This window comes from Montipora capricornis, chromosome 9 (assembly GCF_036669925.1).
Source record: "Montipora capricornis isolate CH-2021 chromosome 9, ASM3666992v2, whole genome shotgun sequence".
Lineage (NCBI taxonomy): Eukaryota > Metazoa > Cnidaria > Anthozoa > Scleractinia > Acroporidae > Montipora > Montipora capricornis.
Window position 1 is genome coordinate 33,655,183 of NC_090891.1, and position 24,939 is coordinate 33,680,121.

The 24,939-nt window shown below is 39.2% G+C and overlaps 2 protein-coding genes across 3 annotated transcripts in view; one reads left to right on the forward strand and one right to left on the reverse strand.

Annotated features, from left to right (window-relative positions):
• The window catches only part of LOC138016926 (uncharacterized), a 41,981-nt gene extending 28,599 nt beyond the window's left edge, over nt 1–13,382 (reverse strand). For both annotated transcript variants that reach the window (XM_068864101.1, XM_068864100.1), the window contains exons 1-4: nt 13,102–13,382; nt 8,774–9,076; nt 7,857–8,162; nt 4,565–4,858 (exon numbers count right to left, since the gene is read on the reverse strand). In XM_068864101.1, the coding sequence (XP_068720202.1) occupies nt 4,565–4,858; nt 7,857–8,162; nt 8,774–9,076; nt 13,102–13,168 (970 nt within the window). In that variant the 5' untranslated portion in view covers nt 13,169–13,382. The remainder of the gene's footprint in view (nt 1–4,564; nt 4,859–7,856; nt 8,163–8,773; nt 9,077–13,101) is intronic.
• Nucleotides 13,383–21,785: 8,403 nt separating this feature from the next.
• LOC138017817 (uncharacterized) lies at nt 21,786–22,914 on the forward strand. Its single transcript, XM_068864786.1, has one exon. It carries the CDS (start codon nt 21,897–21,899, stop codon nt 22,860–22,862), a length of 966 nt encoding a protein of 321 aa, XP_068720887.1. The 5' UTR covers nt 21,786–21,896; the 3' UTR covers nt 22,863–22,914.
• Nucleotides 22,915–24,939: the final 2,025 nt, after the last annotated feature.

The window sequence follows — 24,939 nt, forward strand, 5'->3', positions numbered from 1 at the left end:
GCTCATTCGGTGAAGTTGCGAACTTCGATCTGGTAGAAGCAAGTTCATTTCAAAGTTCGCAATTTGTTTGTCTCATTCACCATGTAATTGGCTACTTCGTAAAGTAATGTGAAATTCACACCCACACCCACACCCACACACACACCCACAAACACAGAATATTATAAAAATATAAAAATAAAATAAATTAAAATAAAACAAATAAAAAAAGGAGAAGGAGCTCTTGTTTTGAGAGGAGCGACCAATTCTACTCTACAAGATCGGAATTACCTGTACAGTTGGAGAACAAGGTGCTAGATTCTGTATTTATTTATTCTTAAAGCAATAGCGGTTTCCATTTCTTTCGCGTTGTTGTATCTTCCGTCTCTATTTTATGAATATATTGTAGATGCCGTAAGTATTCTTCGAAAATTGGCTTTCGTTCTTTAAATTTACACAGCCAGATGAAATGTTTGCTTGTCAAAAAACAAAAATTAATTTGCAAATTGTATTTAGAGGTATCTGGCCTCAGTCCCAAGCAAGTAGGTATCTACCTGAAAAGCATATTCTTTACTAACAATTTTACAGGCCTGCATCCATGAAAAAACATGATTCCAAAAACAACGGCTTTTGCTACATTGGGTTGTTCCAGAAAAAATCCACACCCCCCCGACGGATGGGATTCTGGAAATTCTCACGGGAGGGGGGGTCAAGGACCCTGGAAATCCAGGCGGGAGGGGGGATTGAACTCGAAAAAGTCTTCTGCAGGGGTCATCTGAACCGATAGTTCACGCGATTCGAACGTTTAGTTCGGTGACAGTTTAGCGCTCTCAGACCCTGAAAATAGTAGAAATATTTTGTTCACATATTTCTCACCTGACATAAATGATAATCTAAGTTCCTTCGCAGGCCCTTTTATAGCAGAAAACGCGAACAAGATACTAAAGAAAGAGCCGTCGCAACAATATTTGAAACGCCCGACACATTTTTACTCGTACCCAGACCCAGCGTGCCACCGTTGTTTCATGTAATGATACAAAGAAGGAACAAAGAAAGCGCAAAGAGCAAAGAAAGAACAAGGGCAATTGATTGTTATGAGCTAAGAGTGTATAAACACTCGTTCGCGTTTTAGCATTTTTGGCCTTGCGCACGGTATTGGCTGTCAAACGCTCGTTATCGACAATACCCGACTTTTAGCTGTTATTTCTTTGCTACAAAGTATTTATCTGGAATAATACGGAAAACAAACGCTTGTCTATTATGTCTGCTGTTTATTTTGATACTTGCCTTGCGTTTATTTTGCTTTGTTAGCACACAGCACCAAGACAAAGTTGGTGGAATCGGAAAATTTTTCGTCCGGCGCGTTACATTTTTATCCGAAACATCGCACTTTTAACATCGTTTCTATCGTTTGTATCGTTTCAAACTTTCTATTGTTCGTTTGGTTCGCGGCATCTATCGTTTCAAAGGATGGAAAGAAAAGGTTTAAAGCGTTTCGAAGGTTTCAAAGGTTTCGAGCTTTTCAAAGTTTGTACTTTGCGTGAGAGAATTAGTCACGTACTGAGTAAAAATTGTCACGTGCTAGGCAACCAAACTTTGTTCAGTGAAGCAGAACGAGGTAATTGTTTTGTTTTGGCGCTTTTCACGGCTTTGCAATTTTCAAAACTGGAATTTTAGCGTGTATTTTGGGTTATGTACGAAAGAAATATTTGAGAGGAACGATTAAAACGAAGGAAACCAAGTGTTTTACAAACCATCGAAACGATTCAAACGATACGAAGCAAACCATACATCAAATTTCAATTTTGGCGTGATGGTTAAAAATTTAGTGCAAAAACTAGTAGCGTAACGCTAGTTCTACCACTATTACTCTAAAAGTACTTACTGTCTGTGGATGAATGTTTCCCAGGGTATTGTCCAACTAATGTGCACCTAAATTTTTAATGTTCTTGGGCAATTTCTTGAGAGAAAGAAAATATTTACGCAAACATCTCAATCGCGTTCACTGCTGTTTTCCTCGCTGATTTCAAGTGCGGGTTTTTTATTTTGTTGTTAATTGAAAACAGAAAGATATTTTGAAGCTTTCTTTTTACCAGCTAAATGCACATGAAATTTACTTTCCATTTCTGTTTTTAGATTTTTACAGTAACGTTGTAATCTTAAAATCCAGCGCTTTATTTAGCGTTACGTATTTTGAACGGCCTTGACCACCAATACCGTGTGCAAGGCCTTTTGCTCCTTTCTTTTCTTAGTTCCACACAACACAGTTTTTATATAATTTAGCCAAAGCTTTAGGAATTGAAAAAGAACATCTTCTATACGTGATTGTGCGTATTTTCTATTAAAAATAAATTAAATTTAAGCCTAATATTTTTTCCCGGAAATCCAGGCAGGAGGGGGGGTCTTTTGTCTTGGAAATCCAGACAGGAGGGGGGGTCTTGGGCTTAAGGAAATCCAGGTGAGAGGGGGGGTTAAAAAACGACCCCATCCGTCGGGGGGGTGTGGATTTTTTCTCGAATAACCCATTCCCAAAATAAATGAAAGAGGCTTTCTTTACCATATTGACAGAAGGTGCATTTCTCGTTATCTAAACATCCTATTTTCTTATGAAAACTATTAGTTGAAAGTCGTCGATGTAGGAATTTAAAATTAAAAACTATGAGTTTTGAATTCTTGGTACATGTAAAGGCCAAGACATAGGCTGCTTTACAGTTGACTTTGTGACCGGGTTCCAGATTAATTTCTTTGTGCCATTTTTCTTGACTTAGAGTTAGTAGCTCACTTTTTATTGATACTAACTTCTTGTAAATCAATCTAGAGGGTTTTGAGTTTCTTAGAAATTTTGAAAGGAAGCTCTCGTAACTAGCATTAGTCCTTTCACTTTGCCTTCGGAGAGAATTAGTTGCCGAAATTATTCCGTAATAACTTAAGGGAGGAACTTAAAGGTTATATTTGTCTTGAAAAGCAGTCAAAAGATAAAAACTCAAAGGAATCATTTAGGATATGCTTAACTTCGGTTATACCTTTAGGGGACCAGTCTTTGAAAAAAACTGGTCTATTTCCAATTTTTATGTGTGAGTTATACCATAGAGGTGAAGATAAAAACTGTGCTTCGGATGTCAAGTTTTCGGTGAAGGAGGCTTCAAACCAAATTTCAAGAATTTCTTTGATGAAAGGGTCTGAGACCTCAATGAAACATCATGCGTCCTTCCTAGTAAGGTTTCCTAAAAATATCGTCTTTCCTCCATGTGACTGAAGTTCTAAATCAAAAAAAGACTTCCAGCTATTTCAGGATCAAGATATTTTTTAATGCAAGATGATTTACCGGTAAGAGATTTATTAAAAGACTCTATATCAATCATTTTAAGTCCTCCTTCAGAAAAATCGTTTATCATAACATTTCTTTTTATTTTATCCCAAGGCTGTTGCCTAACAGGAGCCCCGTAGCCTGGGGCTCCCAAAGAATAGCTCTGGGCGCCTTAATTTTTCACAGCAACACCTTTCACTTCATACATGTACTGTATGTTGGGCTCCTAAGTTCTAAGCGTTTAGCTCTGAGGGCCCCTTTAAAATTTTCTTAGGCAGCAGCCTTGTATCCCCTTTTCCGTCCCATAAAAATTTATACAAGAGCACGTTTATCTCTTTAATTGCTTTATGGTCTGTTTGAAGTGGCGCAAGTATATACACCAATTATTGAGATACCGCAAGACTTTTAATGACTGTAATTTTCCCAAGCAGACTAAGTCTACGAAATTTCCAACAACTTAACATCGCTTTCACTTTTTCCACTTTATCTATGTAATTATGAGAAACCAAGAGCTTTAACTTTTCCTTTAGGCCATTTAAAATTATTTTCAGGACAGAGTTTAAGATCACTGTTTACCTTCACGCCGATCCATAGACATACATGTAGAGCTTCTGTTTTACCACAGTTGAGTCGAAGACCAGATACCTCTCCAAAAAGATCTAATAGTCTTAAAGATTCTTCAAAGGATTCTATAGAACCGTCCAAGATTAGCGTGGTGTCATCTGCATATTGGCTCAACTTAATATTTTTTGCCTTCACAGTTATTCCTCTAATTTTTTCATTTCTTCGAAAGGCTTCGGCCATTACTTCTACTGATAGAACAAATAAGTATGGCGACAAAGGGTAGCCCTGCCTAACTCCTCTAGTTGGTTTAAAGAAATTGCTCACCCAACCATTGTTCAAAATACAGTTTTCAGTGTTACAGTAAAATATGTTAATCCATTTTAGAAGTTGTGGGCCATAGCCAAAATACTTTAAAGTCTTTTGAATGAAAGTCCACTCTAACATATCAAAATTAATGCTTTCTCAAAATCAAGGAAAAGAAGAAGTCCTGGAATATTCCTTGCTGCCGTGTATCTAATAACACTATCAATAATTAAAAGGATATTTTCGCCAATAAATCTATTCTTAATAAAACCTGTCTGATAATCAGAGATAACTTTTGGAAGAAAAATGTTTATTTTGTTTGCTATGGCTTTTGTTGCAATCTTATAGTCACACACATTACTTAACTGTGACTGTAACGAGTTTCTTACGTACCCTATAATTTACATGTACCTGCAAAGACCAAGAAACTTGTTATTTCTTCTTGGATTGTCTTCTGAATGCGTGAAGATGTAGCCTTGCATGTGTAGAGACCTGCATTGTCATGGGTTATGCGGGTAAAATAGAATCTGTTTCCTCTCCGCACAATAGTTTTCCCATTAGGAATCACCTTTTGGGGTGGATTTGTGCCTTTCCTGACCCAAAGGCTTAAGGAAACTTTCTCTTCATTGGTTTTGCAATTTATTGTGGCATTGTTTCCCACAAAAAGCCTCTGAATTTTTTGGCGTCTGGCAAGAAATTGGAAGGCTGAAAAACAATGAGGCAGATCATGTAGAGTTGCCATAAAAATCACTGTGAAATCTGAAATCTGCTGGTGTCATATCACCCCAGGTGCCACAGGAATTTGTTTCCTAAGGTCTGTGTGTCAAAGGCAAAGATGAAGGACTGAAAAAACATACCTCTGGTGGCATGAGCCTGGAGGCTCAGTTCCAAGTGGAACAAAAAATTGAACTTGTTTGCTGACTGGACATTACACTTGAGAGAGTTCCTGACTGGATAAATTCGAAAAACTTGTTTTCAACAAATGATGTGACAAACAGCATTGCATGATTTCGGCCTGAGAGGGACAATAGCTGGAAAACAAAGCCATTTCAAGGGAAAATGAGCTTTTCAACTGGTCTAGGAAGCTTAAGCTATGGTCCATGTGTTTCTTCGATGCCTCCACACACAAAATAATGACTTTGACAACACAAAAAGACCTAATTTCAGTTAAATTTGCTTATCGATTTTCCTATGAAAGAGAGCTCTCAAGCTCGTTTGACAGCAATCAAGGAAAGTACCTGGTTTGAAATTTGGGAGAAAAAGTCAAGCATGCCAATGGGAACGGAGGACTTGTTGACAAACATGATGAGAAATTCTTGCATTTCGAAGTGGTCCATACTGCACTTTATGCAATGACCTCTTTCTTTTTGAAATACTGTTTTAAAACATGTTTGCTCTTCAGAAAACACATTTTCCTCAAATTAATCAAACTCATGAAAAGGGCATTCATGCAATGTACTTTAATCACAGTCAAGTTCCAGGAATGTTCGGTGATGTATGTCGTGTGAGAAATTCAGCTTGGCAGGCCAAAACTGCTTTCACAAGAAATCCGAACTGACTTTCCACATGGAACTGAAGCTCCGGGCTTGTGCCACCAGGGGTATTTTTTTTCAGTCCTCGGTCATTGCCTCCAACTTGCATAGCACTCTCTCAGACCTTTGAAAATAAATTCCTGCAGCACCCAGGGTAGTATCATACTGTCTCACCATATTATTAACTGACATGAAATACAAGGATGTTCATAATTTTAAGAATAACCATCCAGGAAAAAGGAGACTTTTTGGAATTTTACTTTTAAAATAAAGTAAGGTAGGATTATCATAATTACAATGAAAAGGAAACTCTGAATTGCAAGGACACATATTACATTGAAAATATGAATTCCAAAATACCGTAATGTACAGACAATTCCACCCTGCGAGCAGAGCCTCCTTTTGTCTTTTTCTTTACTGAGGAGGAGAAAAGGAGGCTCTGCCCGAATCGCGTCAACTCTTTGAACAGGCCTTCTGATAGGGTGCGATTAAAAAATGCAAATTATGCGATTTTTTCAGGGCAGATTGTGCGATTAGAAAGGCCAATTATGCGATAAATAATGTAAATTATGCGATTTTTTTTGTCAGCAATTTTAAGCTTGTTTTATAAGGTTTCAGGTTAAGAAAAACACTTTTTTGCTGCCCTAAAGACATTTTGAACGCAAAGGAACAGTAATTACGTATCTCGATCGACATTAGTTGGGATAAATAAAAAAAAATGAGGTCTTCTGCACTACCGGTGCACCACGTTAAAAGTTGAAACGACACAGCTAACATGCCAAATGAATGATCAAGGTGCTTGTCAACCACGAACTTCCGAAGATGGTCAATCACAATAGGGCCATACCCCCATTTATACGAGAGAAAATAAGCCGCGGCTTTCTCTGGCCGCGGCTTACACAAGACTCGAATGTTCACCCCGTATAAATGGTACAAAATCTACGTTCACGTCTTTTCCAAGCCGCGGCTTACATTGACCTGGGAATATATATTCGTATAAATAGTTCCTTTTGCGTATTTTGTACACCGTGCCCAGAGTAAGCCGCGGCTTATTTTCTCTCGTATAAAAGGCCCTAATATTGCACGATCAGAAAAACATCGGTCCAGGTGAAGCGTACCTGTGAGGTACTTTCTTGCTCGATCGTGAGCTGTCAGATTGGACGGAAGGTGGGAACTTCCTTCTTCGTCGAAGAAAAAGCGAGCGTTTTCACAACAAACTTATTCATTAGTAAGTTTTTATCAGTTTTCAACGAAAGAAACTACATTTTGCCGAAAAACTTACAACTTCGCTTATTTTTCACAAATCTCTTCTCTAAGAGAAGGCAACTGTGTCATTTCAGTGGTGTGTATATAAGGGCGTGTCTGTGTTGCACCAATAGAAGGAGACTCGTACCAGGTCCCCGACATGAAAAATAAAGCCTTGAACTTCGAATGTTTACGAAATCGAAGGTGACAAGGTTTTATAGCCTTTTTCCAAGATAAATCATCTTAAAAATGGCGTATTTATGCAGGAATTTCTAAGAAACGTGTTGATTTATGTATCATTTTATGAATTTTGTGCGTCCTTTTGTGAATTATGCGATTTTTCGTGAATTGTGCGATCGGATGCGATTTGAGGTCGATTGTGCGAAATCGCACCATCACGTAATATCAGAAGGCCTGTTTGAAGCCGCCGCAGCCTGAACTTCTGGACTAGTCAATCTTGTTTTCTCTCGTCAAACCGGTTTTTCCAGTGCGAGCGTCCGTTTAGTGACAAAACCGATGGTTATAATTGAGCCCACTGTACCATGAAAAACCAAGATGGCAGCGAGATCTGGCATATTAGGCTTGGGTTCGAGACTGTATCCTGGCAACATGCAGCGCATATTCAATAAAGATCTTACTCGATTCATGCAGAGCCTTTCTCGAGAATGCCAAAATCGAGCAAGCAAAGAAAGGCTGTGCTAGGAGGGTGAGACAATTCCTTCAAAATTATTGTAACTGGATATTCAATAAAGTGCATTCCTTTTTCAAAATTATCAGGAATCCTACAGTGTACCTACACTTTTTCCAATAACCGAAAACAAAATTATCTGCATTTGGATCAAGGCTAACAAGTCCATTTAACATGAAACTTCAAACTACTTCCAGTACATTTTTGAAAACTTAAAGTTCATGCTTGTAATTCCTACCTGTAACAAAGAGTGTTGCTGACTGAGCTTTATAGCCCTTCACAATATTTGAATCATATTGAAGACTTGTTCGGCACTCATACACACCCTGTTGCTTCAAAGTAATTGCTGGCAGTTGAATAGTACTAGAGTGATAGTCTCGGGTGTTGTTATAGACTATGTGTCTGCTGCTGTATTTTAACTTATTCTTGTACCATTCCACACTTCCAATGCCATTACCACTGACTTTGCACTCAAATGTTGCAGTCTCTCCTTCCATGACGGTCATGCTTTGTGGAATGACATCATGTGTCAAGATGTTTTTTCCTGAAAATATAAACAAAAGGCATTTTCTTTAAGCCGTTTTATCTTTTTCCCAATAAGATGATGGATTAGGAATGCCCAGCAAAGAACCAGAGAACAACTACGTAGATATCTGATGCTGAAACAACGTTCTTCTGATAATAAGTTTGAGTCCTCTACCTTTTGAGTTATGTTAGCAGGATTGTGGAGCTAAGCTCTTTATGACGAGTTAACCTGCATGAACAGTTGAAAAGGGACCAGCTGCCAAAGTCATGCAGAGGTTATATCCAATGCAAGAGTTTAATTAACTCCCTGCTTTCTCCTTTGGAATTCAAAGCAACGACCCTTTGATTGCCAGGTTAAAAATTTTTTTTACGAAGATTGTAACTTACAGTAAGTTGTTTGTCCCACAACCACACTGTGAGAGGAATGGTTCTGTGCAATTTGACTTGCATTTATTGTTTTCATGGAATTCCTCCCTTGCAAAGCCCTAGCTCTTTGGTTTGATGACTGTGCATTTTGTTTATTTTTATAGCATTTGAATCAAACTTTTAAGTAAAAAAAGGCAAACTAACATTTGCTCTAAACATGGAGACTATACATGTAAATGCACTTTAAATTAAGTGTATACATACCTTGCATTGGTCCACCATACGGATGAAGGTTGTCTACCCTAAAAAACCATCTACATGGTTCAACTTTACAAAAGTATACGCCTTTATCAGAGGTCTGTACATTGTTTATGGTAAAAATCTGTCCACTCTGAGTAACTTTAACTCCATCAGGATTTCTAGTGACTTGCATTTTAGGGTCATCACCTTGAAGTAGAGACACATCAGCCTGAATATCATTCAGTTGGCAGTTGATATCCACAGAAAAGCCTTTTATCACAACAATAGTTCCTCTTTTCTTATGAACAAGGGTAGGCTGACATTCACCTGCAATAAGTTAAGCGAGAAATATGCTTAGAATCAAGAAACGATAAAAGAGCTCACAGCAAAAAAGGTCTTTTCCCTGTAATTAGTACTCAAAGATACTGTAACAATGGCCTTCCATAATATATTCCCCATTTTTTTAGATCAACTGCACAATGCAATGAACTGAGCAATATTATTATTGAGGTCAAGAGCCAGTGTATACCAAAAAATAACCCCAATAAAGTAGTTTTCCCTTGGCACCCAAGTGCATGGCATGCACACAAAAAAAATCCATTGGCAAAACTCAACAAAGAATTTTCTCAAGAACCAATTAGAATAAGGAAATTTAAGCATCACACTTGTTAGCTTAATACAGTGTATGTCCGAAGTGATATAGTGCAGTTTGTTTGGATGTCCGTTTTAATGCAAGGGCTATTAATTCAGTGGAGCAGACAAAGTCATTTTCGTGCTCTTGCTTTCTGAAAAAAAAAAACGTGAGAGTTGAAGGAATTTTCAAATACTATTTTTATTAGCTTTCCAGTGGTTTCCAGGGTGCAGGGATGCTGCGGTGGTGAGAGCAATCGCCTCCCACCAATGTGGCCCGGGTTCGCTTCCCAGACTCGGCGTCATATGTGGGTTGAGTTTGTTGGTTCTCTTCTCTGCACAGAGAGGTTTTTCTCTGGGTACTCCGGTTTTCCCCTCTCCTCACAAACCAAAATTTGATTTGATTTGCTCTAACTTGTTATTTTCAATTTACAGCGTCCCTGATTAGTGCTCTACAGCGCTAGAAGATTAAACACTTACCAGTAAATAAAGTTCCTTTCCTTTCCTTCCTTTCCTTACATGTATATAGTTTCCTTGGGTTTCTTTAAGTTAACCCTTTGACACCCAAACCAGCCTAAACTGGCCAGACTCAGTATTTTACTCTGTCTAATGCCAGACGATTTTACTCGTCAATGGGGAACCCCTGGGAGTCAATGGATTTAAAAACAACATGAACAAAAGCGACTTTCCGAAAGGCACCCCTGAAGCTTGTCAGTAACCTTAAGATGCACAATGACAAAACACCCACTTAAATCCTACCCCTCCTAAAAATTACGGCAACTTAGAGATTTCAATAAGTCTAATGATGGATGATTTTACTCTCAGTGGTGAACCCCCTTAGGGGATGAAAGGGTAACAGAAAAAATTTTCCTTGATTGAGTCCTGTGAATTGCTTCAATTCAAGAGCAAGTTCAGCATTAACCATCTCAATTTTTTTGGTTGGGGTTGGGGTTGTAATTAATTCAGGAAGGAAAAAAGCTAGAGTCAATAGCTCATTTTCTTGCCTTTGAAAAAACATTAACCCTTTAAGCCCCAGTGGCCACTTATAGACTCTGTCTAACGCCAGCCGATTTTAGTTGTCAATATAGACCCTTTGCATAAATGGCGCCCAAATTTGAATAACAATACTTGATACATCCTTAGCCTCACATTCATGAGAAAAATCCTTTGTCTTGAAACATAAACACAAGGCTAAGGATGTATCAAGTATTGTTATTCAAATTTGGGTGCCATTTATGCAAAGGGTCTATGAGGGGCCCCTTGGGCCTTAAAAGGTTTAAATGTTTATTTCAGGGACCCTGAAAGGCCAGAAATAGACATAGCAAAATATTTAATTTTATCATATTGCAAGCAATTCTCGGGCTTAATACAGCATTCTGATTGGCTGGCTTTTAGTCAGGATTTTACAGTGCAGTCAATTACCATGGCAACGGTTCATTTCCATATTTTCTCTCTCCCGAGAAAGTTCGGAAGGAAAAAGGGGAATTTAATTCTTTTATGGACCACACTGCACTTGCTTCGTACTGCACAACCTCGGGCCAATTTTCCCCAGTACAGCCCCCAAAGTTTGGTTAGTATAAGAGGTCATTATTTTATTTCCAAAATAAGTTGTGTTTGGGTCAAGGAAGATTGAAGCACATCCCAGTATTAAATTTTCTTTGCAAGCACACAGTGTTTGAAAAAAAAACTACACCTAACTTAAGATAAAATGTGACTACAATATATACATGTAAGAGCACAAGGAACAATGTGCACATAAATCTTAACATTGAAAGACATAAGTGGCAAATGTCACTTTGAACCAATGGGCTTAAAGAGACGTCATCTTTAATAAATTTTTTTTGCAAATATTTACTTTAAAAACCCACCTTTTACCTATCTCAAGAAAAGTCCATCTGTATTAATGGCACAAAAAAGATTTGGTCCAAGTAAAATAAAATCGTTTAATTCCAATAAGTTAACGCTCAGAGTCCCACTTGTTCTAAATTCAGTGAAGACAGCATGTTAAGCCATCAAGCTGAAAGTTGTTGTTGAGTAAAGGCAAAAACGAAATATAGATAACAAGACTAGCATTTTAATAAATGGCATATTTTACTTATGAGATAAATGAAAAAGTTTAGTTATACCTCAACTATATTTTGCCAAATTCAGTCAAGTGATGAAAACAATTTGACTCACATAATTTATCTGTGGAAATTAACAACTAATTTACAAAAAGGACTAACATTTTCGAAATCATAATTTTTTTAGAGTTAGTAATTAATTTTTTGCAAAAAAACATATTGACATATTCTGATGCAAATTAAAAGAGATGGCATATGTTATTTAGATTATTAACTTGTGTTTACTTTTTTTAAAGGGATGAAAAGTAGACATCAAATTAATTGATTGAAGGAAAAAGTAGCCCCTTCATTTTTGTACGCACTTAAATTGGCCTTTTTTGTCCATGACAAGAACATATGTACACTCTAACTCATTTGTGACCAAACTGCATGAAGGATGGCAAGATAAAATTCGTAATTTTTTTAGAAATGGGAGACAAGAAGTCCTTGAATAATTAGTTATAGAAGATAACGGATAGGTGGACGTGAGTGTATAGTTTAATCTTGTTTTCATCTGAAGGAAAACAAAACGATTAGCCTTTGTCCTGATTGAAGGAACAGTGCCAAATTATGCAAAACGAACTTTGATTCTTTGCATTATTTGACATTTCTCATCTTTCCCTTTCCAATGTAGAGCAAGTAGCTAGATTATTAAAATCAATTACTAAGAGTTCCCTCATTAACCGGAAGTCGTTGTTTATTTCTTAGCATTTACAAGGAGCTCGGTAATACAGCTCTGATCTTGATTTTAAAGAATTTCGTTAATCGACACTCGTTGCTTGAGCTAACTTACAATGGGTGTAATATGACTGCAGACAGCTGCTTCTACTTTCATATGCTAATTGGTAATGTAAAGCACCTTCTACAAAGATAAGTGGAGTATTTTGTTGTGTTAGAGACTCCTACAATATTTAGATTCCATTAAATCGAAAACTTGTATTTGTAACTTACATCAGCCTAGAGTTAAGCCTTAAAACAATAAATTCATTTCTGGCTTGTACAATTTAACCCACTGATGCATTTTCCACATCCCCCAAACCGCCGCTGAAGTTCAATTTTGTTCTCAAATTTTGATCATGTCAATACTTCTTGTATATGTGTCAAGGCTAACAACTGCAACGAAGTAGAACCGGTGAAATGTGACGATTTAATTTGACGTGAGATGGAGACAGCTGTTAGAAAAATGACTTCTTGTTGAACATTATGAATATAATGCACTCGTAATGAAATTAAAACTTTTTACAGTTTCCCAAACGACTTGCCCGCAGCCCTGTCATTCCAGTCTCACTCTAGCCAAAGTTTGTGGCCAAACTGTTAATGCAGAGATAAAACGATGAAAGATTACAAAAATAAGGGCTAAGTATAAGCCACAAAAAAATCAGTAACGATAATAAGGCAGCACAAAGCTGTTATGAACTACTAATAATTTTACTATGGTTCAAATGACCTGCCATGAATAATACAATAGCTCTTTATTTTTCCAAAAACGTAAATAGCACAGAAATGTGCAACTAACGTCACCAGTTGAATGCCAAATTTTATTTTGAATTCAAACTTTTGCTTGGGAGCTGATGCATGCCATGAAACGAATCTCTATACAATACACAGGAACACGCTCACCTGACGAAAAGGAAGGGACAACGACGCCAACGACGACTAAGGAAACGTGCATCCAAAAAAGATCCATCAAATAATTGCAGCTTTGTTCAGCAAATTCCGTTAAATATAATTTCTAGTCTGTACATTTGACGTCCTAACTGCTATCCAAACTGTAGGACTCTTGTTTTAAGATCCACTGTGTTTTCTTAGCGAAGCGCACCGATCGATAAACGAGATCCCGCGAACCGCAAGACCACTCATCTGGTAAGATAGGACAAATAGGTAAGATAAGTTCCGACAGTGAAATATCTCAACGGGAAGTGATGGGTGTGGACGGAAATAGACGTAGGTAATACGTCATCGATGGTGAGATTGTTTCAGCAGTTTGGCAAGAAAAAATTAATATCAGTGAAAGGAAAATTACGACCAATTACCGCCAACTGGTCTCTACATGCGAAATTTTGACCTTTATTATTACTAAGAAGAGTACCTAAGTTAATTGGTTGCACACGTGATCGGTCTATTTCCTAACCCTTGCAGTACTTAATTTGTCTCAGAAATTTAGGCCTGAGAAGAAAGAGGTAGAAAATTCCAAACAGATCTTCCACGAGTATGTCAGATTGATAACGAAAAGAAAACAGACATTGTCACGGTTCATGAATGTCACAAATGCGATCAAATTCAATGGATGATTGCACGCTCGGAAAATTCTGTGAAGAGCACATCCCCTAAAAGTTCATAGTCCTTTAAAAATGGTAACACTAAAAATGGCTACACTGTAATGTGACAATATGCATGTGATATCAGACGGGATATTTTTTAGCTTCATATTTAGTTTCTTCGGATTGAAGGCGTAACGGCACGCTTCCGTACAGAATGGCTTGGGTCAGTGTTAGCAATACAAATAGGCGGTTATCAAGGCGACCCGGGGAGAGACAATAAGTTACAAAGGTATTTTTGCCCCGGTTTATGATTATGCAGGAAATGTAGATCTTACCAAGTTTTATTGATTTCCAAAAAAAAAATTGGGGGTAACCACGCATTTTTCAAAGATAATTGATGAATAATATTTGTAAAAAGCTTTAAAATACAAAGCAATGTACGGCGTTCTTTCTCAATTTGAAACTCAATTATCTCTCAAAAATGCATGGTTATCCCCAATTTTCTTTTTGGATACCAAGAGTACTTACTAAGATCTACTTTCTCCGGATAGTTTTTAACTACAAAAAGGGAATGGATGCTAAGGAAGCTTTTTAGTCAAGAGCCCTACAAAAAGGTTGCTTGGATGGTTCTTTGAAGTAACTTTTTCATTGGAAACCTGACGTCACTTTAATTACAAGGCGCATGCGCATCTAGTCCGAGTCCTCAGCCGTGAATTTCAGTGAAAAAAAGCTCTCAGGAAACGAAAGTAAGCGGCGGTTTTTTCACCGGATGGGAACCGCCGCATCATTTTTCGTAAACTGTAGCATGGAATTTCTATTTGGACAAAAAAAGAAGCTGATATTTTGAAAAGTGTATCAAACGAGGGCCTTATGACGTGATGATTTTTTTGAGTTATGATTTCTTTTTAAACCCATGCTACAGATTTTGTGTTAGAATGTTCTCATACTGTTGTGTTGGAAATTTGTGAAGAAAAGAGTTAATTCGCTGAGTTTTTAGGCATTTAGTGATGTATTGGTATATTTGTTAATTTACACACAGTCAGGCAAATTATCATTTGTCAGTTAACTTTCAGGCTACCGAGATGCAACTTGTTTTGCCTGACATACACTTTTCTCAACAGCAACGGTGAATTGGTTCTTTTCTGATTTTAAAGCAAACCATTTTTAAGTTTTATACTTATGGAACTCGATAACTGAGGAACTAGGAAATTTAGAATGCCCAGTTGTAGCTGTGTAAAATTTCTTTCCGGGCTAATTGATTTCCCAGCATGTCACAGGGAGGCACATCCAATATTAATCACAGACTTATCAATTTCCTGCTATCATGATATCCTGATATCATGAAATTGAACCTAACAGCAATTATTTTACCTCAACGTTTGAGCGTGAGCCTGTATACGGGGAAGGCTTCCAGCACCGAATTCCCCGACGTCAACGTTGTTTACTGCCTCCATAACTCGTTTTAAAACATCTGAATACAGAAATCCATGACATTCAGAAGACGACTGCTCAATTAATCCCCCCACAGAGGCCAACCAAAGTTATTCCGTAAGCTTCGTCCACGTTTTTTTACCAGAATTTCGGACGGCGTGTCTAATCTGCTGGTCGCAGGTCGCAGGTCGCAGGTCGCAGGTCACAGGTTGCAGGTCATTGTTTCACCAATACAGAAAGTATCCTAAACATTCTTAAAAGCTAACCTTAGGCCTAATTAGGCCTAAACAAAGGTTTTTAGGGCTAAGGTTAGCTTTTAAGAATGTTTAGGTTACTTTCTGTACGCGGGTGAAACAATGACTGCAACCTGTGACCTGCGATCTGCGATCTGCAGATTAGACCCGCCGAATTTCGGAACGTGATCACCATTTTCCCGCGAAAAAATAACCGACTTGAAGGCGACAAATATCTCTTCGAAAGAGTTGAAAAAACTTTCCTTCGACAAATTGGCTAACATTTTACCCCGGATACCAGAGGTCTTCTCGCTCACCAGCGGCGAGGAGCGTTGAAGTAGTGCTGTTCGGGGAGAGACGACGGCGACCTGTACCATTTTTCCCCGGGTGTGAGAGTTAATCCATAAATCCTATAGAACGAAAAATGGTTCCGTGTCCCAGCACTAACCGCCACTGTCGATGCGCGCAAACGAACTGAAATAGATTTGTGTTCCCCACAAAATTCATCTCGCCCCTAAACATGGTCATTCAATAAAAAAATAACTACTTTTTTCTGCTTAACGTAAGTTCACAGTACAATCTGATCGATCCTGAATGCTTTAACACTTTTCTGAATACGAAACACCTTTTGTGTTATGTTTTTAGCCTTTGTTGATGGATATCTTCACCGTCAGGACACGTCCAGCCGAGAATTCCTGAGTCGGCTTAAGCTCCTCAGGCACTGTCGACGTTTTGACGAGAGCTGACGAGCGCTGACGAGTAACAGCCATTGCTCTGCCATTGCTGATCTTATGACCCAAACTTAAGGAAACCTTTTTGATTCGCGAGTTGAAACCAGCGCGTAATGGAAATGTTGGCAGTGAGAAACTTCTTCTCTACTAGCCATTTATATTTTTTCAACCAGATTTAACTAGGTCTGTTTATTTTCATTGTCATTACTTTCCTTATTTGCTATTAGTCAGGGGCACCCAACGAATCTGTTCCTCACATTATCTGTTCCCCAGAGGAATCTTGCTGGCTGGCAAAAATACAGGTGTTTCGATGAGCTGGCTGGGAAATTTTGTTATTGATCGAGGTTTTGCCTGGGAATTACTGACTTTTTCTAGCATTTCAACCCGAGCTGGCTGTAGAAACTCTGAAGACTGAGGACGACCAACAAAAAAAGAAATAGGACCCCCTTCCCTCTCCCAGAGAGTAGTCACAAACATACGACGGCTGGTCAGAGTGATTGCGCTTGCGGAAAAAACTTGTTTTGTCCCGGTTTTGTCGGGGGAATTCCTGGCTGGGAAATATATTTGATCAGCTGGCTGGGAAACCAACCAATTTTATCTAGCTGGCTGAGAAATTTCTTGTGTGTCTTGCTGGGAAAAAGGAACAGATAATGTTTTCCCAGCAACACTGAAAAACACCTGAAAATGCCTTAATAACATTTATTTTCATTAACTGGGGTATAATAATACATTTTACAACAAATTAGTCGTTGGGTGCCCCTGATTAGTCTTCATGTTTAAATTCAATTGTACTTTAAGTAACCGTTACTTCTTAAGATGTACGTTGGAGCATACGAAACGTCAAGTTCATAAAAAGTTTTACAACATGCGTTATCTCGTTATGTTTATAACCGCAGTTTGTTTGTTATTTTCAAGGTTTGACTCGAGCCTGGGATCTTTTTGTTCTTGAACGCCCGTTAGGTTGTGCCAAATATCAGTGAGATAGCTGGCTTTCTAAAAGCAGGGCCGTAGCAAGGGGAGGGGCCGGGGGGGTAGGGGGCACGCCCCTCCACTTGTTTTTTCCAAGAGGTAAAATTACACAAGAATAGAATGTCTTCTTCCAGAAGCTTGAACAAGCTGTCAGTAATTCCGGATAGAATCATTCCTAATAAACTTTAATTACAGTACCATTTCCCCAGTTCATGTTTATTTCTATTTTATTCGGTGATACAAAACTATAGAAAAAACCAGCTAAAACTTACATCAAACGAGAAATGTGAAAAAAATATAAATGTGTCAAATCGTCTTGACATCGAGGTGACTCTCTCTTCATCACTGGATTCGTCTTTGAAACATGATCCTAACTGAGCAATGTCCTAGCTCTCAAAAACACCGAAAATCCAAGCAGAAGTCACTCGATCTTATCCTGGGTAAGGCTCCAGTATAACAAGGCGAACGTCGAGGATGAGAAAGTAGAAAAGTGTTGCGCTGCTGCAGAAATACCAGAGAGGAGTTCTGAGAGCGGCCACCATTATGCTGCTGTTGAGTCTATTGAAGCAGTTGGTTCCCAGTTACCTCTACTTGGAGATAGACGAAATCAGCTAAGAAAACATTTCCTTGAAATTTAAAGGCCCAAAATGCTGGGAAAGACACTTTCTGGTGTTTCGTTTCCAAATATTTTCATTTCATTAGGGAAGGGGGGGGGGGGGGGGGAGGGTGTGTCACAACCATGCCGCAAACCCCAAATTTCAAAATACAATTTGCCTAAAATTTTTGTGCCACCTCAGTTTTTACGGGCGTGCTGCGGCCCTGAAAGGCTTTGTTTGCCTTTCCTTTTTTCTGCGTTTCTCAGCAGGAATGGCTTTTTGTGTGTGTAGAGGATGACAAGACTGAATTAAGTAAATGTTGGTGTTTGTCCGTAGGTTTCGTGTATAGGTCGTTATGCTCTTTGGAGGCGTTTTTCTGTTTTTGATTCAATTTGTTTCGCTCGTTCTTCTCACTTCTGCATCGTGTATTGGTTTGTGGCCATAAGGTAGGTTGGGCGTGTCTAAAACAGTTTACGGATACTAAAAGGGGCTCCCTGAAAATGGTTAATGCAACAAGTAGGGGTCCCCCAAATTTTTTAGATAATAGATAACGTCTCATTCGAATACTGCCCTTACTTCAAAAAGATGATTGGAAAGCTGGAAAATTACAGAGGAAAACCTCCAAATTTATTCTAAAAACGGAGGACAGTTATGACATCCTTCTAAAGAAACTAAATTTGTTATCTTTAGATAATGAGCGTTTGTTAGCAGATGTTACTTTTTGGTATACGGCACTTCATCGTATTATCATATTGAGGTTCAACCTTACGTTTATTTCTATTCAAGTGCTGACCGCTACTCATTCAGACAATATGTTGATTTATGCTTCAGGAAGATATTTGAAAGAGATATACTAAAACAAATGTTCTAAATTTAGTTATTTTTATAGAATTGTTGGTACTTGGAATACTTTACTGGAAAACATTCTTGAGCTCCAAGCTTAAATTCTCAGAAATGGAACCCAACTAAGTTTCACTTTCTATGATACCCAGAAAGCAAAATTCCATCATGTTTTAAAACTTCGTCTTAATGGATAAAGTGTTAGATCCGCCACCCATTCGCCACCCACCACCCTAATCTGTCTTATCTGGGCATAGAGCTATCTGCAAATCTCTATTGTATCAATGATTTCAAGTTCCTAGGATTGAGTCAGAGTTAAAGCCGAGAACTCACCAATGGCCATGCAAACAAAATAGTGTGACGTTATGAAAGCAACTAGAAGTTTTGGATTTCGTTTTCGAAAAACTGAGCTGTTGCCAAGAGAAATTGAAAGAAACAGCTTACAATTCACTTTTGCAGCCCCACCTTGCTTGGTTTAGAATCCGCACCTAATTGAGCATCACACCAAAATTAGGGAGTTTAAAGGCCCACGACGACGTTTAGTGACGCGGGCGACAACCGGAAGTGAAAATTTCTGTCAAGGGAGTAGTGTTTCCCAGAGAGGACTGGAAGTCAAAGCCGCATTGCCAAATAAAGTCATTAGCATTGTACCCTGCGAACAGTTCGTTTCTCCTACGCTTCCCGAGAGAGAAACCACTGCGAGCAACCGTTAGTTTCTTTGAGTGAGCCGCCGTCCAGCGCAAGGACGAATAAATTACATTTGAACCAGTAAAACGAGTCAGTAAACTTGTTTTGGCGCTTGCGCGTGCGTTTAGCTACGTAACTGCTGGGTTTGGGCGAGCCTGCTATGTAGGGATTTCCCGCGAAATAAGACGAAGTGATGTCAAATACATCACGTGGGGTGCTCGCCCAAACCCAGCAGTTACGTAGCTGAACGCACGCGCAAGCGCCAAAACAAGTTTACTGAGTCGTTTTACTGGTTCCAATTTAATTTATTCGTCCTTGCGCTGGACGGCGGCTCACTCAAAGAAACTAACGGTTGCTCGCAGTGGTTTCTCTCTCGGGAAGCGTAGGAGAAACCAACTGCTCGCAGGGTATTAACATTGTGTCAACCGATCATTTTTAAAATGCGTCTCACCTGAGCATTTTAATCAAGTAGATAAATTGTAAATATTGTCTTAGCAGCTTCAGATTAGGAGCAGTCCCTCCTTTGCAGCTTACTTAGGGCGCTTTCCTTTTGTCAGAACTGGCCAGCCAGACCCGTCAGTTTGCAAGGAAAATGCAGCAATTTGAAGGAACACTTGCATGATAATCCCTCGTATTCTTCTGAAGGAGTACTCGCCTCTCACCAATGTGGCCCGGGTTCGATTCTCAGACTCGGTGTCGTATGTGGGTTGAGTTTGTTGGTTCTCTACTCTGCGCTCCGCTAGAACAACTAGACACTTAAATAAAGTTCCTTTTTTATATATATCATCCTCGATGTGTGTTAATTTGAAGACGTTGTAGAGTAAGTCCTTCCAAATACCCGGTCTGGCCAGTGAGTTCTGTCAAATGGAAAGCGTCCTTAGTCAAACGCGAGGAGATTCCAGATTTCGCGCGCGGCCACCATTTTTTCTCGTGCCTGTCTTATCCTCGCATTCGACTAACTAAGCGGCAAAAGAGGGACTGCTCGAGGTCTACAGTACTGTTTTTAAAATGTTCTATTTTTTATTACATAAGATGCTCAATAATGCACGCATTTTGATTGGTTCTCACCTATCATTTGTTTGACGACAGACGAATGGCTGTCGTCAGCATCAAAAACTTCCAATTCTCTATTACTTAAAACAAATAGATTCCATGTTCGCCTATCGCCCCGTGTGCCACTTTTTTGTTCTTACCACATTTTGGAACTATTACTGAACAGACGCACGGCAACATGGAATCTATTTGTTCTCAATGGATGATCGACCCCTACAAGACTATAAACATTTCCACAAAGATTGCAACCTCGTTCTCGGGGAGATAAAAGACCTTGGGAACGAGATTGTGAAGATTGAATTTTAGAGTAGTTAGACGTAGGTAGTATCCTCGAGCATTTACCCTCCCAACTATGATACACCACAGCAGACAGACCACAACACCGGGAACTCCATGCCCTACTCTTATGTGGGTTCTTTAACGTCTCACAGAGTTAAGAACATTAAAGTTCAATTTCTCTCAAAACAACCACATCGTTCATACCAATCGCACACACTTTCTATGTCGAACGACGTAGTCGCGAAATTAAGTTAATAACGGGAACAATATCTTTTCACAAAGCTCTCTTCGTCTTCGTCTTTGCTTTCTCCTATAGACCACTTTCATAAATGGCGACTATACTTTGACATTCTTTTGTCTTTATGTTAATTAGACCAACTGCCCTCATTTTGAAACAAAAGTTCTTTTGAGATTTGCTCGTCGTAGCGAGGCTAGTTAGGCTTATTGGCATTAAAACAAAAGAACATTTTATTTCGCTGCTAATATGAAATAGGTCTATTGACGAGGACAACTACGAGTGCCAGTTTTCCGTACAGAGCATGCTCATAAGGCTTGGAGGCCGACATTTTTCGAAGTGCGCGTGCTCAGAACGCAAGACTCGTACTCGTTCCCTATTGTTTCACGATCCAAAACTAAGATTTCGACTGAATCAAAGGCAATTCATTCAAATCATGTTTTAATGATATAATTTGCATACTTTCAGTGAAGTAACTTTTCGGAAAACCAAGCCATAGATTACGATCAGTCGACGTTTAATTTCTTAAAAAATTGAGGGTCATTGGTTCAATAAAGTTCCTACTATTGTTTCAGAGTTTTCACTCAACCCCTCCATTACTCATACAAATTAGTGATCTCGAAGATTGTGACCTTCAGTCTTTTGCTCTTGGCTTGAAAATGGTGTACAATGTCAATGAAACGTTGCCTGGGTGAAATTTCTAATAAGGTTGTCGTTTTTGTGATATCGTGAATAATAAAAGAATGTATACGCTCCGCCGCGTGGTTAGGTCACTGTATTGCAAAGCCGATATTCAGATTTTGGCGCCTTTTGAAGATGTTGCTGTGTTTCAATCTTTGCTTTTATACACTGTCCATTTTCGTCCATTTTTCAGCCTTAACACCACCGAGTGCATTTATGGAGGCTGGTTGCTTTTTTTACTTCAAATGTTTTCTAAAGGACTTAGGTTGCTTGACACCATTATCATGAATACACCCTTATTGCTCAGACATATCAGAGACACTATATCCGTTCCAGCATATATGTGCCTCAGTAATTACCTTATACCGCTACAGTTAGTGGGCAATTGAACGCAAAAAAATCTCATTTAACGTCGGGAAATGTTGTATCGTTCTGTTAACTTCTGGCTGTTAGATCTTACAGCAAGCCTGCTGGTTTTTATGAGCGCATTATACGGGAAAACAGCACGACGCAAATGTCCGATCTCCGAAAAGGGCAAGAACGTTTCCTCAACGAGTAAAGAGGAAGAGTTGAGTGATGAAAGAATCCACAGATTACAAATTATTGTCACTTTTAATCACTTTTTACGGTATACTGCATATTTTGCCATGATGGTAGCGTCCATCGTCCTCTTCAAATCACATCCTTTCTTCATGATCATTGTACAGCATTTTATGGTTCTTTTTAGTGTTTTAGTAGCATTTCTTCAGTGGTTTCGGCCCCTTGTAGCTCTCTATTTAGGAGGACTCTTCTTTATCATTTGGATTGCCAGCGCCTCAACGACTTTTCGTTGGATCTTAAATAACATAGTCATCAGCTTCCTCTCATTACTGGTCAGCCACGTGCAATTTCAAAACTTTGCGTTCCTTCAAATGTTTCTCTGGATTGCCGTTTTGTACGATATATGCCTACTAAAATCACTGTCCCCAGGTTTGCCATCTTTCTTCAGCGCAGGTGAATGCGACACCCTGATATGTAATGCAATTGAAATTAACAGTGAATGGGAGCTACCAACATTGTTTACATTCAAGCTGGGTCCGCAGCAAGAACACGTATTTCTTGGGGCTGGCGACATCTTTATCGGCTGCTTGGTGGCCAACTTTTCTCAGATGTTTTTTAACTCCTTAAGATATTTATCTGGTGCGGTCTCGAGTTATGCAATTGCAATCGCGTTACTGAGCAAAGTTGAACATGAACCTTATCCAGCCTTGGTTATTATTGTTCCTTTATGTAGTTTTCAGCTCGTGGTGTCAGCCATTTTGTCTCACAAAACAAGAAAACTGTTTTCCTTTGGTTCAGTGGACAACGGGCTAGAAAGAAAAAAGGGAGATTGCATTTGGGTGTAGAAGTCTGTAAATGTTCGCTGGAGTGAACGAACTAAGAGACAAAAGTAGCAGTTTTCTAGCCTAGTAGAGATTAAAATGCGAGGCCTCAAAAGTTGATGTTTTGCAAAAAGGAGTGCGAAGATTAAAGGAGTTACTTTGTCTTGTACGACCATGGGAAACAAAGGATACATAATTCAAAACATCTAAATCGGTACTACAGTGAAGGCATTCATAAAAAAAGATCAAATCTTTAAGTTCATGATCTAGAGAAAGTGGGAGTAAGTCTAGCAAAGTTAGCCACTCTTTGTACGACGTCTCGCCTCTGTGCGTGAGTAAAATCCACCTGCTTGCGCGTCTCTGCACCTGTTCCACCTTAGCGTGACGTAAGCGGGCGACAAGACTTGGGTGGTGTAGCTCAGCTGTGACTTGACCAAAGACAAATAAAGTGAGCGCCTAACAGAGACGCCAATAAGCAGGGGACAAGTACGTTTAAGCAAACCAAGAAGCTTGTTTGCTTTTGCAGTGATAGTGTGGATGTGTGAGTCCCAAGAGAGCGTACTAGTTATGATTACGCCAAGATCTTTTTCTTCTGAAACGCGTGTCAGGGCTGTGCCATCAAGGGTGTAGTCAAAATCAATCGGAGTTTTTTTTTCCTAGGCACAGTTAGTACTTTACATTTGGACGTATTAAAGCTAATATTATTGCGCTGTGACCAGAGGTGCATACTAGACAGAGTGTCTTGTATGAGGTGACAGTATTCTGCAGACGAAACATTTGGATATAGCTTGGTGACATCGGTGTAGAGTGCAACCCTCATGCCATAAGCAGCGTTGTCCGGCCGATCATTTATAAACAAAGTGAACAAGAGGGGGCCTAAAATTCTCCCCTGTGGAACGCCAGAGGTTACAGAAGACCAACGAGAAGCCGCACCCTCAAGAACAACTCTTTGTTTACGCTCAGTTAGGTAGTCCTTGAACCTGCAGAACAGTTGACCTTTGGCACCTTAAAGCCTCAGCTTTGCCAGAAGAACGCTATGATCAACGGTGTCAAAGGCCTTAGCAAAGTCCAGGTAAATCAAATCTGCCTGAATGTTCTTATCCAAGGACTGACCGACTGTGTGTAAGACTGACAGGAGCTGGGTTACACAAGAACGATTTGGCAGTCATCCATGCTGCAGTACGCTTATCAAATCTTTAAAATGTCTGTAAAATTGATTGCCCACACAGCGCTCCAGAACTGTGCTAACAACTGGGAGTAAGGATAAAGGGCGGTAATTTTCCGCAGCCCCTTTAGAATCTTTTTTGTTCACAGGTGTAACATCGGCAGATTTCCATTCATAAGGAATTTGACCCATGTTCAGTGAGTGATTAAAAAATGAACACAAGCTGGGTGCCAATTGCACGCTACACTCCTTCAGCAGGCGAGCTGGAATTTTATCTGGACTGCATACTTTTGTGCTGTGTCTAGTTCACTCAAGTGATCCATTATTTCATTCTACGACACCTCAATTTGCGAAATTTCCATATCAGCGATGGAAGAGCTGGTAATATATTCACTATTGTTGAGGCCAGAAGTTGTTGGGTGAAAGACAGAGCAGAAATATCTCAAGTATTAAAAAGTTCAGCTTTTCCTACAGGGGTTACAGCTACCTCGTGGTTGTATGAAATCGTCAAGTTAGCGCTAGATCGCCCACCCAGAACAGCTTTGTGGTAGCTCCAGAAATGTTTAGGATTATCTTTAAAGGATGCTTCGATTTTCTTCAAGTATTGTTGGTGTTTAGTTCTCACCAAGACCTTGACGGTCTGGCTTAAAGTACGGAGTTTTCGCTTGCGTTCAGGAGTTTTATTAAGCCGGAATTTTTCAAGGCAGTATACTTTCTGCGAATCCAATGACGCACTTCGCTGTCAATCCAAGGCGGACAGTTGGTGTCACGAACTGTTTTGATCGGTTTGTGATCTTTTATGGCGGATAGAAACAAGGCCTTCCAGTTATCCCAAAATTCGTTGATGTCAGGTGACACAGTAATCTCGAAGGGAACTCTAGAAAGAGAGTCCCTAAGATCATTAAAGTTCCCGTTTTTGAAATCGTATACTTGCCG

What these genes read in the sequence shown, in the direction of transcription:
- LOC138017817 (XM_068864786.1), top strand. Translation starts at nt 21,897, where the DNA reads ATGTTGTATCGTTCTGTTAACTTCTGGCTGTTAGATCTTACAGCAAGC.